Here is a 16,913-nt window from a genome sequence, read left to right on the forward strand (position 1 = left end):
GAAGTTAGCGTAGTTACACTATGATGCATTTCTTTGATTGGTCCGATTAGCAACCATAGAATTTTCTCTTGCCTTAGCTCGTGGAAGCAATCCTTTATCTTAGCCACCTATGAAGCAGCTATATTTGATAGCAAATAGTCGGCTGCAACCCGAGAGTCGTCATGCTCGTTGATAACGTAAATTGGCTCTGCTGGTAATGAAACAAAAGTGATGGCATCTCGAAATGGGCCACCGGTAGTCACAGTTCCACGTAAAGGATTTCCCTGAGCATGTTTAAGGCGGTAACGCTGACGAAAGCTGATTGTGAATGACAGTTCGGTCTAATGCAAGCAAAAATATAAATGCCATGATTTCGTTCCCGCAACTTTGAATTGAGATGGATTGTCTAAACAGAAATTCTACACTCTAAGCGTGTTTCCAAATATAAATCCAAACTGAAGATGTTCTTTGAAACTTAATGCGCCCAAGAAAATCCATGATTCAATGTAGCATGCCCTTTCTTCAACCTCGTGTTCATGAAACTTTATTTCCATTCTACCCTGCTGCATAGTTATCATAATGACAACCTTCACACTGATCAGGTCCCTATAATAAGTAAAAGCCACGCGGGTAGGAGACCAGCAGGTCCATAACTAGGAAAATCTTCTTATCTTCACCCTCATTTTCTTATTCTAGTTTGATACATAGAGCGACAAGGTCCAAGTACATGGACTGAGAAGTTAACTACCGTTCACAAAAAATTTCTGTTATTAACCCACAGCGGCACGCTGCACTAAAGATGCTTACAAAAAAAACACTGCATTAAGTACAAATACCTCCGAATCTTCACTCTTTGACATAGCTCAGGGGTTCACAAGAAAGAGTCGGTCTGAGTGGTGTGCTTCTTCCTCAAAATAACTCTATATTAGCAAACCATCCTTGTGAACTCCAAATGCATATAACTGGGAGCTATGTAAGTAAACAAATACAGATCGACATGAAATTACAGGCTGCACCCATCCACCCATGACTTCTGTTCAGTTCACCATGCAACTCTATTACAGCCAAAAAGGAAGAAAAAGATTCCAACCTCTCTATCTCATTCAAACATTTGCAACCATGTAACTACGAGACATATGCAGAAGATTTCAACTTCTTTGGTGGCGGATTTCCTCCCGACAAGATTACATACGTATAGAAGCACAGCATCGCAGCACTACATGCACAAAATCAAAAATCATACAGGTCACTTTACCGAATTCAGAGTCTAGTAAGCAAAGCATTTCTCTGCAACAACCAAATTACCTGATAAGAACATTAACCCCTGTCGGAAATACTTTCTTTGTCTGCATTTGTGACACAAGTGGCAAGTGTTAAGACAAAGAACCATCCAATGAGTCTTTATATGCAATCTACAGGAAATGCCCAGACATGCGCTTGTGCACATCATACTTTCACAGATAAAGAGCATCATAGGGTATGGTGCTTGAGACCTACCAGAGAGTAAGTCTGAAAGTTCTTCCAGAAGATGACAGCAGAGAGGACTGCAAGATGAAAAATAGATGCATAATAAGCACAGATAAGCTCGGAGAGGTCTCTACACAGAGATTGTGACCAAGGATGTTTGTTAACTCAAATACACATTGATGCAGCAGGTCAGTGTCCTGACCATATAAGTACTCCTTTATGTATATCATACACTAACTACTATGATCAGCATGATGGAATCATAATTGCAAAGTCATGCATAACAGGTTTTGATTTAAAGAGAGAAGAATCCTCATAGATTGTTTGAAAATTGTACTTGAAAGACCATAAATTAGATTAATTGAGGTTGAAAAGCTGCCTTTTTTGTAAGACAGTAAAACTAAAGATCCAATGATAACCAAATATTGCATCTCCTAAACAAGTGAGGTTCACTCCCAGGACATCCTCCATTTGAAGTAGCAGAAGGACCTCTAACAAGCATAGTGATACATCTCCACAATACTTGTGAAGCCATGCCCAAATCTGTCACTACTTCAAATCTGTCACTTATTCCATCAGCAGAAATTGAAAATACAATCATGTTCCTAAGCAGAAATGCTACATTGCCAACAGCTGAGTACGCTATAACAATGTATGTACTTCATTTGGTCGAGTAGTTATGCTTGCTTATCATAAATAATGAGCTCCAGCCCCATATGCAAGGTGCATAAACACTTGATGCAGAAAGCAAGGCATTCAAAATGGAAAACATCACGCTCATACTTCCAGGTTATCTTCCATATACTTTTTGCTTGCACTTCTCATGGATATAAAGATGAAAATTCACAAGGATGGTAAAGTCTGTATGGACCATGGATCAACAGAATCGCAAGTACCTATTTGTCCTAAAATGAAAGGCAAGCTGGATTTTCCTTTCCTCCAGATCTTCAAGCTAAGGGTGCTAAGGGCTAATATAGCGCCTCCAAATAGTACACCATTGCCCAGAGCAGTTGGATTTCTCGAGAAAAGGAAACCAAGAAGTCCACCACTGAAAACTAGACCGCCTGTTGAATGAAACAACAAAATTACCTGAGTAATTTTCCTCCTGAGGCTGTCAAATTACAACCTTTAACAGGTTTGAAAGCTGAACATGTACGATGGAAAGGTTATGTGAATCAAGTGATCAACAAGACAAATCTCAACTACTTTGCAACAATGTTGAACTAAGCTGGGGACCAAAGGCAGGCATGCATTTTGAGATAGGCCTCAAGTTATGAGTTCTTATGATGATGGACAATAAGGAGTTCATATTCAGCACACTAACCAAAGGGGATTCCAAGGCAAAAATCATGAATCATAGCAGCCCTCTTCGGCTGCACAACACCCTGTTCCTGTTCAGGCTCACTTACTCCCCTATTTTCAGCATTATGGTCTTCCATAGATGTATATGACTTTGCTGCCCCGTTCATTTGTGATCCTGATGCGTCATCTGTGTAACTCAAAGAACTTCTGTTGCCAGGGGAAGTAGTCTCTGGGCCACGTCCTTCAAGACTCATGACAAGCGATGACTACACAATGTTCCAGACATTATGCAAACATTATGAAGCAAAAAACAAGGGGACAAAGAGTATGACTCCACTAAATCTAAACTGAATTTATAGTTGGGAACTTCGTTAATGCACCAAGAAAAAGCCGTTGGTATGAGATAAGCTACTTACAATACTTCCAGATACATGAAATCCTGGAAATTAACTTCATAAAAAAGCAGCAGGCAATGAGATAGCACAACACACTCTCCACTTTCACTCCCAATGGAGCATGAAAAGCTCTGGCTTGCAGACGATCTATAAGCAAACCACAGTAATACTATCCTGGACATCTGGCTACAGTCTACATACATACCTGAAACATCCGAGGACAGGTCCCGAGACGAAGACACAAATATTGGGTCCATGAAATCTATGGCCTATTAACGGCAGAACAATGATTCTTAAAGAATGTCTCTTCCTATATCGGAAAAAGATTCAAAAAGCCTGTCCAATGTAGGGGAGTGCAAAATATGCAGTTGAAAAAACCATTCTGATTCCATAATGCTGACATTGCAAAAAACTTATGCAACATGAACAAACATACAAGATCATCCCAGTTGCACAATTCGATTGCAAGGCATGTGAGACTCGATGACCAAGCCTAACATCATGACTCTAAGCAGGTACTCCTATTAAAGGCGAATGTGAGAATATCGAGAACGTCATGACCCGCATCGCTTATCCCCAAGAAACCACGATGGAAATGCGGCAACGCCGAGCAAAGCACAATCGAAACAATCCCACGGATGGTACCTTCGATCGATGGTTTCGGAAGGTCAAAGCAGAGAGCTTGCGAAGCTGGAGCTTGCGATTGATCGCGGAGAAGCAGGAGAGCTGGGACTGAGAGACGGTGGCCGTTGTCGCGGTTGATGCCATGCTGACGGCGCGGATCGACTCCGGGAATCGAAATCGAAGACAAGAAGAAGAAGAAGAAGCAGCAGCTCTTTGGCTGACCTTGGCTTGGATTGACAAAAAGAGAGAGAGAGAGAGAGAGAGAGAGAGAGAGAGAGTTCAATCAATAGAGAAAAAGGTTGTGATTTGATTTGATTTGACTTCTTCGTGCTGGTTTTGGTGGCCGACTCGGCTATATGTCTGGCTTTATTCGGAAATTCTGACAGAGCGTTGAGCATGCAACATGAATCATTCGTTACTCCCCTCGAATAATCATTTTCCTTTCCTTCTCGGAGCCTTCAGAGAAGAACTATTCGACATTATTTACCTCGAATTTCGAAGTAAGACTTGTCGATGCGATTAATTTAATTTAGTTACTATAGTTTTGGTCGACCTAACCATTACAAACACAGAATCAAATTGATATTGTAAATACATATAGGCTAAATTCTTTAGGATGGAGGTGAATAATCGATATCTTAGAATGACGGGCTTAAGTGATATTCTTTCTCAAGAAAGTCCATTCCAACTAACGTTGAGATGGTATCGGCTTGGGTTGAATATTTGCATGTAAGTTTTGGCCGTAGACGGCTTTGGGGACTTACTAGGTGCAACCTTCAAATTTTCAAAGTGTGCCTCCTGAGTTTACAAAATCGGTTGCCCATATGTATTCACACAAAAAAGTGAAAGGATAGTTCAAAAATATATCGTACATGAAAGATGTGACCAAATTAGATGTCTAATGATTAATTTTATTGGAATTAAAGCTAACCACAACATCAGCAAAAAAAAAAAATCACCCTCCAAAAATTGTTACGTCAAATCTTACATTTACTAGCAAAATTTGGCCGAAGCCAGTGGAAGGACTGGATTACACCCGATTTTGAAGATTCATAGAAAGAATTGCAAAAGTAGAAAGTTGGGGGCAACTTGAGGCGATCCCAAAATATTAGGGCGCGAAACATAAATAGACCCGCGCCAAAACGATAATACCAAGAAGCTCAGGGGCCGATAGAAAAAAAGTAAACCGAAACGAAAAATGGTAAAAGAGGAGGGGACGAAGACCGGAGGAAGGCGAATCTCAGGACAGTGGGGAAATTGGCGCTTCTTCTCGCCATTTGAAAACCCTAACACCTTCACTTCCATCACTGCGATCACCAAAGAAGAAGACATGGCGTTTCTCCCGCGTCCGCTTTCTCATTCTCTCTGCCTCCGAGCCTCTCGAGGATTCTTGTTCTCCTCCCTTTTGAGTTCCTCCGGCCAGGTAAGTTGCTCGACGCCAAGTAACTCGATTGAAGTTTTTTTGTATTTTTTCCGCTTGTGATTACGAGTGCATGGGAACGTGCCGTGGATGGCGAAAGTGGAAGCTAGTAGTTTTCTTTAGCTGCGAGTGGGCTCATGAGGGAGGGAGACTGGTATATAAGCGTTTCGTGCTGGACTATTCGGGGCAGGGGTCTTCTCTTTGTCGGACAATTTTATTCTCTTAGTAACTGGAGGTCTCAGTTATCTTAAGGTTTTCACCTAGTTAGAGGGTTTTGGGTATCATGTTTGTTGCCTTTTGGTTCGGCATATCTGTCCCCCCTGTCTTTCTGTTCTGTGATGTTCTCTCCTCCCGTCGACAGAGCAACGGAAGGAATTCAGTTTCCAGAACAAGGACGCGCACACGTTGCCTTTCCACTGTAGGTAATCAGTTCCTCACTTCCTTCCCCCCATGCATGTATCTTGTTGCTTCCACTGTTTGTGGACGCCTTGCACAATTGGATGCTGGGAATTGTCAAAAGCAAATTTAGCCTGTCTAACTCTTTTGCCCTCTTATGGGTTGACTCTACATGCCTCCCAATTTTTGAAGGTTCTGGGTTTTAGTGGCATGATTTGTGGTTTTACGATGTCCCTACTGTTCTGAAGATTAGCTGCACAGATTGTGGGCATTTCTTAATTGGATTCTGCTTCAACAATGTTAAAATGCTGCAACTTGAAAATCCATTTTACAAACTGTCTCACATAGTAGCTTCTCCAGCATGTTTTGTTTGGTTGGACGGTACATTCTTAGCTTCGTGAGTCACATTATTTACTTGGATGGCTACTGGAAAAGATGTAACTTCACATAGCGTCAATGTTACATCAATTTGCAAAACACGTCCACCAAAAGTTCGTTTGCTGGTTGAGTAATTTGGGTTGGTCTTTGATGGTAGTTAGGACTAATTTTTGAACTTGATGCATATTCTTCCAATTTAGTTGAAGAGTTGGATTTTGAACGCGACGGACTTCATGATGATGTGAAGATGATGGAGAGAGAAAATGCCCTACGTCATGCTCTGTCAAGCCTTGCGGGTGAATTTGGTAGAGAATCCATGCTGTCTTTGAGGCGATTTTTCAGTTCACGGCGTCAACCAATAATATCCACTGGTTCTTTAAAGCTTGATCTAGCCCTTGAGATTGGAGGGTTACCAAGGGTAAGGTCCTCTTTCTATTGAAACTATCATATTTAATCACAGCACACGTTTACATGCAGAGGATTAATTGATAAAAGTTTATAATCAAAGAGAATATCTCTCTAACTGGAATTCATTATAGATAGCCCTTATCTTTTTAATAGTGAAGTTAATGGTTTACTTGGTCACAAGGCAATGGTTTTGTCCCGTTGATAGCTATTACCATGGATTTCCTGACAATTGTACATTGGATTTAAGTTATGGGAATTGTATCGAATGCATTTCTGTCAAGACTGGGTGTTGGTAAAGAAAAGAAAGCTTGTGCTGTTCAAACTTAACTTAAATCTTGGAACTACTCTTAGACATGATTTATGAGCAACATTCTAACATATAGTACCATGGTTATTGCTTTATAGCTGCTTTAAGCACTATCTATTATCTTTATGTGAAGCTGATTAGGATTGGACGTTTACTTTCTGTTGGATATGAATTCTCTATGTCCAATTGTTTCTTTGCATAAAGAGTTTGAGTTGAATGTTTTGATAAGCCTGTGGTGAAGTTTTGAATTTTTTAGATTATTCATGCCCTTGAACCCAAAAATAAAGATTTCCATTCCATTTTCAGGGTAGAATTGTTGAAATATATGGGAAAGAGGCATCTGGCAAGACAACACTTGCTCTTCACATCATTAAAGAAGCACAGAAATTTGGTGGTATGCGTCTGTCTTCTTGCAGAGTTTCTATTTGTAGGCTATGATTTGATTTCTCTTGGTCCTGCTGTGAAGATAGCAAGCTTCTGAGACCATTTTGCGTTTTTTAGAGTTAGTTGTGTTTCTAAGCAATTGTTTGCCTATTCTGAATCTGTTCTCTTATTTGATTATTTTGAATGGCTTATAATCAGAGAGACTGTTTGCTTCATCTCCTTTAGTTTTTCTTTCTTTGAGCAGGTTATTGTGCATACTTTGATGTGGAGAATGCACTCGACCCATCACTCGCAGAATCAATGGGCATAAACACAGAAAATCTTCTTCTTTTCCGTCCAAATTCTGCTGAAAATTTGCTTAGTGCAGTTGATACACTGACAAAAAGTGGGTCCCTAGATGTCATTGTCATTGATAGCGTAAGCGCTTGGCTCTTCTCTTTGTTTATCCCATATTTTAACTAGAACTCTTTATGCCCCTTTAGTGTTATTTATCTTTACGCTACATTCTTCCATAGCAACTCTAGTGTTTTATTGCTTCAATTTCTTCTGTTGGTTTCTGATAATGCTTGTTGGTATAGCTGTCTAATGCTAATCCTGTAGAGAACACGGGTTGTACAATTGAACGGTAGCATGCTTTTGGTGGGCTAGTGGCTATCTCTCTCTGGTGTTGCTACCATGCATTTTTTCATGCTTTGTCATATGCCTGTGGCATGCATTGCTCTTGCAGGTCGCTGCCCTTGTGCCCCAATGTGAAATCGATGAACCAATAGGCTGCAGAAACAAAGACATACAATCAAGAATCATGACACAGGCTCTTAGAAAGATCCACTGTTCTCTTCTCCAGTCGAAAACTCTCATTGTTTTTGTGAATCAGGTTTGTTTTAACTTCCATTTCTTTTGCATGGGATGACTTGTCTCTCATAGGAAGAAGGATGATGGCCTCTAAACATGAGCTTCACTCAATTCCAGGTTAGGTCAGTTCCAAAATTTGGTCACGCTTTTGGAGGACATCGAGATGAGGTTACATGCGGTGGAAATGCTTTGAAGTTCTATGCGGCTGTCCGGATGAGACTGGTCAGGATGGGATTGCTTAAAACAGACGATAAGGTAAATGACCTTTTGGTTTCAAAGAAGACGATAATCTCCCTTGCCTTTTGGAGACACTATTTCTTTTGGGGGTCACTGTATGGTCTTTATACGTGTAATCTTCTTCCACCGAATAGTCTAAGCTATTAGGTTGCATATTCTAAATTGTTATCAGAATCAGGTTCAATTTCTTAAAGTATCTTTGTTCATTTACTTGACGGATTTCAATGGGTAACCACCCTCCGATAGTTGCATTTTCCCATTTGTTGGAAGTAGAGGATTTTTCTCAAATAGTTGCTATGTACACTTTCCATGGGATCAGTATTGGCATTGGTGCACCTTTTTTAAGTTTTAATTTCCCTTACCTAAATCACTTTTAAGTATTTTTATTAGTATGTTCCAAGCAGTGTAAATTTCTATGGATTAATTGATGGAGCCTATAGTGTCCCTCTATTTGTTAGACTCTCAAAATTTGGAAGGGAGCAGAAGTATTACAGGATTTGCTCATTACGATCTTGTTCTGATTTGTAGGGAAAGGTTATCTATTTTGATATTTGTGTGAATGAAACATAAACAAGATCTTCAAGATGGGGTTTCTTTTTCTTAACTGTAAAAATGAGAATATTCTGACTTTCAGAGGGTTGTTTTTATTAGTTGATGGAATTCAGTTTCTAACTTTAGATTGTTTGTACAGAGAATCTTCTTGCACTATGATTTTTCCAATAGTATTATCCCTTATTATTTGTTGACATTTACTTTTGGGTGGTGTTTTCACTAGCCAACTGGTCTTGGGGTTTGCGTGGAAGTGGTGAAAAATAAGTTGGCACCAACTAAGAAGAAAGCCGAACTAGGAATCATGTTTGGAAAGGGTTTTTGCTTGGAATCGGAGGTCTTAGAATTGGCCTGTGATCATGGGATTATCTTGAAAGAAGGATCCACATACCACATACACGGGGAGGTTTTCTGTGCTAAACATGAAGTGGAAGAATATCTGGCTCAAAATGATAGGGTCCTTCAAAAGATAACCATGATATTGAGGAGTCATCTGCTTGAAAATGAGGAGTGATGACACTACTTCCTTGATTGGATGAGGATGACTTCTCCTTAGGCGATTGAGCTTTCCTGGACAACCAGCCTAATGCCTTCGTTCTTGTTGGTTGGAGCTGGTTGACATCAAATTGACAAAATATGACCTCATTGAACTGCAGCATTTGTATGTGCTCGCATATGCACAGATTCTTCCAAAATAGGCGTGTTAAAGAATGGCTCCAAAAAGCGAAGCTGATTTGTTGTGAGGCGCCGTTTTCTATTTAACTTCCCCAGGAGGATTGGATATTCATCTCCATGGCTTGTAGATCGCCCCCCAATCAGGATATTGCTGGAGCATGGTGATTCTAGCAACCATCTAACTGCCACTGGTTTGTATGTCGGTGTAAATTGGTCAAGATCATCTATGCTGCATTATTTGTGAGTTTATACTCCTGTACGACAGTTAGTTGTCTATCAGTAGATGAAATGGAGCTTTTCTCCCTTTTTATCTTTTCGGCAAAGTAGAGTTATGTATTCCTCTGTTCAATAGAGCTCCTTCTGTTTCTTACCAAAAAAGAATCAAAATAAGTCATTCTGATTAATTTTAGATGAAATTCTGTGCAACCGTTATCTTCATTTGTCTTGATGCATATGCTCTTCAAAATTTTAGAGAGAGTGAAAATCAGTTGAAGGACAGGACAAGATATACCCCCATCGATGGTGCAAGTTCGTTTGTCTAGATAAGATCACTACGTTAACTATCCCTGATACTGTTTCCAATTTTCGAATGCCGGATGTAGCTTACATTAAGTGGGTTAACAAAGAATAAGTGCTGATAGACCTGATTTGTAGGACTCCAATGCAATGGCGCCAATCACGGTGCTTGAATCGGAATGTCAGTGGACCACTAGGCTTGAACTTCAACCTTGGCATTCATTAGTCGGAATGTCAATATCAATCCTTTGACTAGTGTGGGAGGCGTAAATTTCCAACCATCCAGACAAGAATTTCTACAGGGACCCAATGGAGTGGGCGAATGGTGGAATAGGTTGTTTGACGAGGTCTATTGATGAAGATAATTCTCTTGGTTAGAAGCAAAACTTTGGAAACAATAAATCCACCCCGTGACAAAGCGGAATACCCCTTCTAGAAAATATTATGGAGAAGTCATATGATTTTACAATGTCATGAGTTAGGTGGCTTTATGAACTTGAGATGCTCAATAAGAACGTGTTTTCAAATCCTAAAAGTTCACAAGAAATGGCAAAAGTTAACCATAACAAACACCTTCAGTGCTATGACCCCCCAAAAAAAAAAAAAAAAACACGCACACAGGAACACCTCCAGTTCAAGGTGCTTGCAAAGAGCTATTATCTTTTTGATGTGTGAATATGCACGTGTGAAAAGGGTGAGGATTCTCCATTGACAACCTCTCTGGCATTACTCAAAAGAGTCTCACATCCGTTATGAAATCCAGTTTCGACATGCAATTGTAAGGACGAGCTCGGTACCGTCGCTTGACCACTGTGTGAAGCATGCACAAAACCGAAGTCTTGCCGTATCCCGGAAGAAAGCATGATTTCTCGATCCGCGTCATCACTCGGACCGCATTTGATTTTCCCCGTCTGTGGAAGAATGTCCTGGTTTTCTAACACTAGCCTCTGCCAACTTTTCAAAGTCCTAAAAGAGTCTCATGCCACGATAGCTTGGAGTTCCACTCAGTAGTGGACCTCGTGGGAGGTTGAAAGAGTCTTAGTCGCTTGAGCGGCAAATTCCATTCCCATCCATAGATGGAGATGACTTTCATCATCTAGTTTCTTCTGCAGCCGAAGATTTCTTCATTCGGATTTTGCATACTTGACCTGGCAGACGATGAAGTCTTGATTGGACGGATGAGAGAGAGAGGAGAGACTGTGCTTAGTCTTCGAATGTCATGACTCAGAAATCTGCAGAAGTAGTGACACAATGCACATCTCCCTCTATAAAAAGGGAGCCTCTTCCGATACTGCAAAGTGCAACTTACTCACTCCGTCTCAAATGGCTTCCTTCACATCTTCCATGTTCCCTGTCGTTCTAACACTGGCTCTTCTAGCAGCTAACTTTGATACAACAGGCCCGTTCTCTCTCTCTCTCTCTGGATCATCCAATGGTTTCATTTCGTCATCAGCAAGATGATGAATCAGATCTTTTTTTACTTCTTAATGGCACTATAATATGTATACTCATTCTTATCTTTTGATTCTGTGTGCGTGTTCTCATGCCGTGGTTTCTTCATTTCGCACCTAGGATCTCCGAATAGCTAGATGAGTTATCTAAGCAAGTTAGTCACTCACGTGCATGGTAACGTACAGAGATTACGCTTGACTTGTTCTCTTGGATGAGCAATCATGGAGGGAACTAATGCATGGCATCTTCCTTCATGGTTCACCATAGATTTATGCGCTTGATATGTCACGCATATCTGTATAAAATGGAGCCGAACCAGGCCGCGGACGTATCTTGTGACCATGAAATGGATTCTCATCAAAGATGCACAGAATGAAATGGTATATAGATGGGCATTTCCCTGCTCTTACCTTAGAGGCTTAGCCCAAATGAAGAAAATTACAAGGAAAGTCTATGGAGGAATTTCTAGAAATCATGTCATGTATAAGGTAAGATAGTGCAGTGGGAAAAATCTGTGCCCACTCAAATAAGCAGGCTTTTGAATTGACCATGCCTGAAGTCAAAGCTGGTAAGGTCACAAAACTAGGCTTCTTTTATATTAGAAGTACAAGATGTCAAAACCTCCTTAGACAGTGCTAGGTACCCTGAGAATAATCTTAAAATCTTTTTATCATAAGTTTGAATTCGTATGAAAGACCCCTTTCAACAATTTTGATTCATCTAATGATGTTAGATCTTGCAAGATTTTCGTTCACATTGTAAGCAGAGTCTAAAATTATGTTGAAGTAATAACTCTTCTGTTCATTCCATTCAGGTGCACAAATAGGGGTCTGCTATGGAATGCTGGGCAGCAACTTGCCTTCGCGGGCAGACGTGGTTGCGCTCTACAACCAGCGCAATATCCGCCGGATGCGGCTCTATGGCCCGGACCAGCCCGCTCTCCAAGCCCTTAGAGGCACCAACATTGAGCTCATGCTGGGCCTTCCCAATGAGGACCTCCAAAGGATTGCCTCTAGCCAAGCCAATGCAAACACTTGGGTCCAAAACAATGTGAGGAACTATGGCAATGTCAAGTTCAGGTTCATAGCAGTTGGCAATGAAGTGCAGCCTTCTTCTCAATATGCCCAGTTTCTCGTCCCCGCCATGCAAAACATCCAGACTGCCATCTCAAACGCCGGACTCGGGGCCCAGATCAAGGTCTCAACAGCTGTTGACACAGGCATCTTAGGAGAATCGTATCCTCCATCGAAGGGCACACTTAAGTCCGATTACAGACCTCTCCTAGATCCTATAATCCGCTTCCTAGTCAACAACAAGTCCCCTTTGCTTGTCAACCTCTATCCGTACTTCAGCTACATCAACAATCCCAAGGAACGCCTCGACTATGCTCTGTTCACGGCAAACTCAGTCGTGGTGTCGGATGGATCACTCGGGTACCGCAACTTGTTTGACGCAATTCTAGATGCTGTTTACTCTGCACTGGAGAAAGCCGGTGGGGGTTCCCTAGAAGTGGTTGTGTCGGAGAGCGGTTGGCCATCTGCTGGCGGGCAGGCAACATCCATTGACAACTCGAGAATTTACAACTCGAATTTGATTCAGCACGTGAAGCAAGGGACTCCCAAGAGGCCTGGAAAGCCGACCGAAACTTACATATTTGCTATGTTTGACGAGAACCAGAAGAACCCGGAGTATGAGAAACATTGGGGGCTCTTTCTCCCCAATAGGCAGCCGAAGTACCCTATTAATTTCAACTAGTGTGTGCACACCGACTTGTATTAAGGAATAAGGGCACACCTATCTTGAGCTCAATGATGTTAAAATAAAGGGAGTTGCTGTACTATGTAACCTGCAAAGACAGGAAAGAAGAGGAAATGCCAATCAGAATAACTCACGAAAGTTTTCATGCAGTTCTTCCTCTAACGCATGACAGCTAATTTGAGTATTCAATTCAGTTAAGAAAGTTGATCCTCGACACCATCAGACATGATTAACTATTATTTAATAGATGAATGTTCATAATCATAAACTTCTATTTTAACGGATTCCAACCCCAAAAAACATAATTTGATAACTGTTATGCGGGTATAATTCTTGGCATCTTGTTTCAGGACGGCCCGCTGTAACAAGACTGAGAACAGTGGTTGGTCTGTGGCTGCATAGAAACTCAGTTTGGTATTAGGAGTCCACACTCCACAGTGCAGCAGGCTAGATTTTCCTGATCACCGTCCCTCCATCGGAAAAGGCGTCGTTCTAAAAACTCGTAGGGTGTGTGAATGGACACAGAATTGCCTAGCTGCACTGATGGAAATTAGTTCTGCGGTTTGATGAATTGATATTATACTATGCTTGGAGGAGCTGGAACTCACTTGCCAATGATTGCAAGGATTTTACTCTACAGGCGCCGAAATGGGTTAAGTATTGTAATTGATAAATGGATTACCAGCACGATATAATCGACAATTTATTATCAATACATTCTCTATAAGAGTTCAATACATTTGTACATCGACTGATTTTACCAACACTCGGTACTTTATCATGCGGCTTTTTTTTACTTTTTCACTGTACATCGACTGATTTTAAGAACTCAAATTAACTTCACTGTGTACATCGTGATTCTCCATCCTTATCCAAGACTTAATAGAGAAAGGGTGTTGATTTATCTCAATTATTCTCGCACCTCTAGCCCAATCGCCATAGCCACCATACCCAGTATGCCTGGCATAGCATAGCCACAGATTCTTGCTGGGGCAACACCAGTCCAATCCATGGTTGTGTCCAACAAACACCGCCTGCCATCGTGACGAAAAATTACAATTTCAATCATAGCGAACTATCAAGATATAAATATCTCAGAACTTATTGCAGGAAACTTGTGGTACATGCTTCCACTGGCAATTTTTGAGAAGCAAGTTTCCTTTTTTACCAGAGTAACTTGTACATAGCCACATGCATTTCTACCTGGAGCAAGAATGTGCTGACCGGGGAAAAAAACTAAAGAAGAAACCAGGCAAATTTTTGAAAGTGGTTGAAGCATTTAGTGTTGCCATTTTTTTGGTTTCATGCCTGTCTAGATTCGGGATGATACTCGCATGTTGACAAAGACAAAACCCCAGCTGATAAAAGCAGCCCACCCCGATGATCATCAAAGTATCAATGGATAAACAGATTCGTGGCATTATTACCTTCACAGAAGGCCGCTTTTCAAGAATTTCCATGATCCCTGTTTCAGCTTGTTGAGAAGCAACTGTTTCCTTGTTGATTGAGCCCACACAAGGCTTAGGTACACCACTCCATGGAGCCACCTTTTTGTAAGCTTTACTAGGTATGTGCCAAAATATTAACTCTGGTACCCTGCGCCATACGATGAAATTGTTCTTCACAAGAAAACTGGAGAAAGAGTCCATAGATATTCTAACCAACATCGAATTGCTCTCTCGTTATATAGTTCCTCCAACTTTTTATCGAGAAAAACAGAAAAAGATTTCTTTACAACAGTGATTATCAGTGTTTGTGATTGCTTCTTCCTGGGAAACGGGGCAAAAGAGCTGGATAAGTTCAGTTTATCAGTGATAGTTATAGGTGCATGCAAAATAGATTAAAGCTGTGCTGCCATTTCTTTGTACCTTGAATCCGGGTTGATCTCTAGAGATCGGGTTTTGAACCATTCGGATTGGGCGTTTGATAATACTTCTGAATAAGATCCACCGCCAGAATCAAGGAAGTAAAGGTACGCTATAGGGGATAGAGGATTATCCATTGGCGAGATCTGAAGAACGTAATTGGATATGCTTGGCCACAGATCCTTTGGACCCTTGCTAGAGTAGGACAGTGCATACTGCTCTATCTCATTTGTCATGAGCTGCAAACGATGTGTTCCACTGAAGCTGCAATCTCCTAATCACAAATTAACACATCATTTATAGATAAGATCCAACACGTCAATCACGTACCTGTAAGACGAGATCATTTTTTGAGTTTATTCGACTCCAAGAACGTATTTGCTGTGCAACTTCATTTATCAATTATTGACTAGACTAGCAATTCTTTCTGCTTCTTTTGTTCATCTCAGATACAAGTCTAACAATGACTCCATCAAGCTGGCAATCACATCCATGTGAAGATATCCTAGTACTTTATCTTATCTTCTGGCTATTAGAAACATTTTCAGTTTGAAGGTGAGCATCGTCAACTTTAACATAAGTAAGCAAACCTTAATGTTTACCTGAAAATGATGAATTTGCGACAGCGCAGTGAACCGGAGGAATGCCTGGGGCTGAAAACCACTCCAATGGCCACTCGAATGCTGCATCGTCATGGTTTCCAAAGACACTAGCAAAGGGAATGCCCCTCGATCTTGTTGGAGAGAGAGCTTGATCCCAGTACAAGCTTGCATTTGCTATCATAATGTTATTCGCCGTTATGACATCTCCAAGATACACAACAAAATCTGCAATGCAATTCAATGTGGATCAGATGAAACACAGGTCCCTCTTTCAAAGAGCTTCCTGGGCAAATTAGCAAGCGAGTAATGTCTCAAAACGCACAAATTAAAGCCTTGCACTAAACTTAGCAGGTTCGAAGCCGATTCACAGAAATAGCAGCAGCAGGAGCTAAAATTGGAACACCTTAAGGCCTATGAATTGTTAGCAGAGTCTGAGTATTTTCAAAAGGCGAAAAGACTATTTCCCCCTCTCTCTCTATCTCAGCCAACTTCATTCCGATCCACCCAATTATCCCCTCTTCTTCAATATTCGATCTCCTTACGACCCGCAGTCTACTAATTGGAGCTCGCCCACCACAGCACACTCACACTCACATTCTCAAGGCACAAGTACAACATACTATCCTTGCAATTTCCAGGGATCTGGCCGGTCCAATACACTCGCCAAACCTCTGGCGCGAACTAAGCACGAAGCGAAACACACTGGAAGACAAGGAACACAACTCAAACAAGCCTTCACCAGGAACTTCATCGTCGAGCACGGTGGACATGACACAGACGGAGTTCACGTCCTGGCGGGGCCCCCAGTCGGTCCACGCGTCCTCTCCAAAGTGCAAATCGGCGAACAGAGCGATCTTGAAAGGCGACCCCGGCCTCGCCGGGAGGCGCTTAACCGGTGAAGCATCGGGATCGGACCCCACCGTCGCCGGCGATATTGGGTGCAGGTTCAGGAGCAGAAACGCGAAGGACAGGACCGCGACGCGAGCCGCTGATGGCGACACCGCCATTGAGCCGTCGGCGACTGAAGAAAACAGTAGAGCGTCCCACTCTCTCGCCGGTTCGACACCTGAATGTCTAGAAAAAGGGAAACAAATAAAAAGACGTCGTTTTGGTGGTTGAAGTACGAAACAACCGAATATGCTAAAATCTCCTAGGAGAATCTAAGTCCGTTGCGTCCAAGGATGTTTTTCTTCCCGCCGTCGCTATGCCTTATGCCAAGATAGAATTGCCTTTCCTTCCTTGCCAAAGCTATAAGGAGACACCACCGTAGCTACCATGGAATATCCGGGCATGCGTCACAGATCGGAAGTTCCGTAATTCAATGGACTGAATTCTCTCGTACTCCCG

General features: G+C 41.6%; 4 protein-coding genes across 5 annotated transcripts; 2 read left to right on the forward strand and 2 right to left on the reverse strand.

Annotated features, from left to right (window-relative positions):
* Positions 1-632: 632 nt before the first annotated feature.
* On the reverse strand, positions 633-4,012 carry LOC115731250 (protein FATTY ACID EXPORT 1, chloroplastic). The gene is made up of 6 exons (XM_030661908.2): positions 3,789-4,012; positions 2,771-3,014; positions 2,343-2,510; positions 1,477-1,523; positions 1,285-1,325; positions 633-1,195 (listed from the first exon to the last, which is right to left on the reverse strand). Exons 1-6 carry the CDS (start codon positions 3,909-3,911, stop codon positions 1,105-1,107), a joined length of 714 nt encoding a protein of 237 aa, XP_030517768.1. The 5' UTR covers positions 3,912-4,012; the 3' UTR covers positions 633-1,104.
* Positions 4,013-4,966: 954 nt separating this feature from the next.
* Positions 4,967-9,676, forward strand: LOC115729999 (DNA repair protein recA homolog 2, mitochondrial). Its single transcript, XM_048271160.1, has 8 exons — positions 4,967-5,190; positions 5,549-5,609; positions 6,162-6,379; positions 6,983-7,070; positions 7,305-7,477; positions 7,788-7,934; positions 8,030-8,167; positions 8,925-9,676. The coding sequence occupies exons 1-8, from the start codon at positions 5,098-5,100 to the stop codon at positions 9,210-9,212; spliced, it is 1,206 nt and encodes a 401-aa protein (XP_048127117.1). The 5' UTR covers positions 4,967-5,097; the 3' UTR covers positions 9,213-9,676.
* A 1,464-nt stretch (positions 9,677-11,140) lies between these two features.
* Positions 11,141-13,245, forward strand: LOC115732141 (glucan endo-1,3-beta-glucosidase, basic isoform-like). Its single transcript, XM_030662803.2, is given in 4 exon segments — positions 11,141-11,164; positions 11,166-11,205; positions 11,208-11,288; positions 12,156-13,245. Coding segments are annotated over 4 exon segments (1,086 nt in total). The 3' UTR covers positions 13,097-13,245.
* Positions 13,246-13,896: 651 nt separating this feature from the next.
* On the reverse strand, positions 13,897-16,793 carry LOC115731139 (probable inactive purple acid phosphatase 16). 2 transcript variants are annotated; one of them, XM_048271161.1, is made up of 5 exons: positions 16,306-16,793; positions 15,567-15,791; positions 14,968-15,238; positions 14,479-14,695; positions 13,897-14,139 (listed from the first exon to the last, which is right to left on the reverse strand). In XM_048271161.1, exons 1-5 carry the CDS (start codon positions 16,571-16,573, stop codon positions 13,921-13,923), a joined length of 1,200 nt encoding a protein of 399 aa, XP_048127118.1. In that variant the 5' UTR covers positions 16,574-16,793; the 3' UTR covers positions 13,897-13,920. The 2 variants fall into 2 exon arrangements, with proteins under 2 accessions (XP_048127118.1, XP_030517632.2); XM_030661772.2 differs by having other exon boundaries at positions 13,897-14,133; positions 14,527-14,695; positions 16,306-16,785.
* Positions 16,794-16,913: the final 120 nt, after the last annotated feature.

Source organism: Rhodamnia argentea, chromosome 10 (genome assembly GCF_020921035.1).
Source record: "Rhodamnia argentea isolate NSW1041297 chromosome 10, ASM2092103v1, whole genome shotgun sequence".
NCBI lineage: Eukaryota > Viridiplantae > Streptophyta > Magnoliopsida > Myrtales > Myrtaceae > Rhodamnia > Rhodamnia argentea.

Bases quoted from the DNA above. Each gene is read 5' to 3' on its own strand.
- LOC115731250 (XM_030661908.2), bottom strand. From the start codon at position 3,911: ATGGCATCAACCGCGACAACGGCCACCGTCTCTCAGTCCCAGCTCTCC. The intron at 2,511-2,770 runs GTTAGTGTGCTG...TTCATTCAACAG, and splicing joins TTGCCTTGGAATCCCCTTTG to GCGGTCTAGTTTTCAGTGGT. The intron at 1,196-1,284 runs GTAATTTGGTTG...TTGTGCATGTAG, and splicing joins GGGGTTAATGTTCTTATCAG to TGCTGCGATGCTGTGCTTCT.
- LOC115729999 (XM_048271160.1), top strand. From the start codon at position 5,098: ATGGCGTTTCTCCCGCGTCCGCTTTCTCATTCTCTCTGCCTCCGAGCC. The intron at 5,191-5,548 runs GTAAGTTGCTCG...TCCCGTCGACAG, and splicing joins TTTTGAGTTCCTCCGGCCAG to AGCAACGGAAGGAATTCAGT. The intron at 8,168-8,924 runs GTAAATGACCTT...TGTTTTCACTAG, and splicing joins TGCTTAAAACAGACGATAAG to CCAACTGGTCTTGGGGTTTG.
- LOC115731139 (XM_048271161.1), bottom strand. From the start codon at position 16,573: ATGGCGGTGTCGCCATCAGCGGCTCGCGTCGCGGTCCTGTCCTTCGCG. The intron at 14,696-14,967 runs GTACAAAGAAAT...CGTATGGCGCAG, and splicing joins GAGATCAACCCGGATTCAAG to GGTACCAGAGTTAATATTTT. The intron at 14,140-14,478 runs GGGGTGGGCTGC...TTTTCGTCACGA, and splicing joins TTGATACTTTGATGATCATC to TGGCAGGCGGTGTTTGTTGG.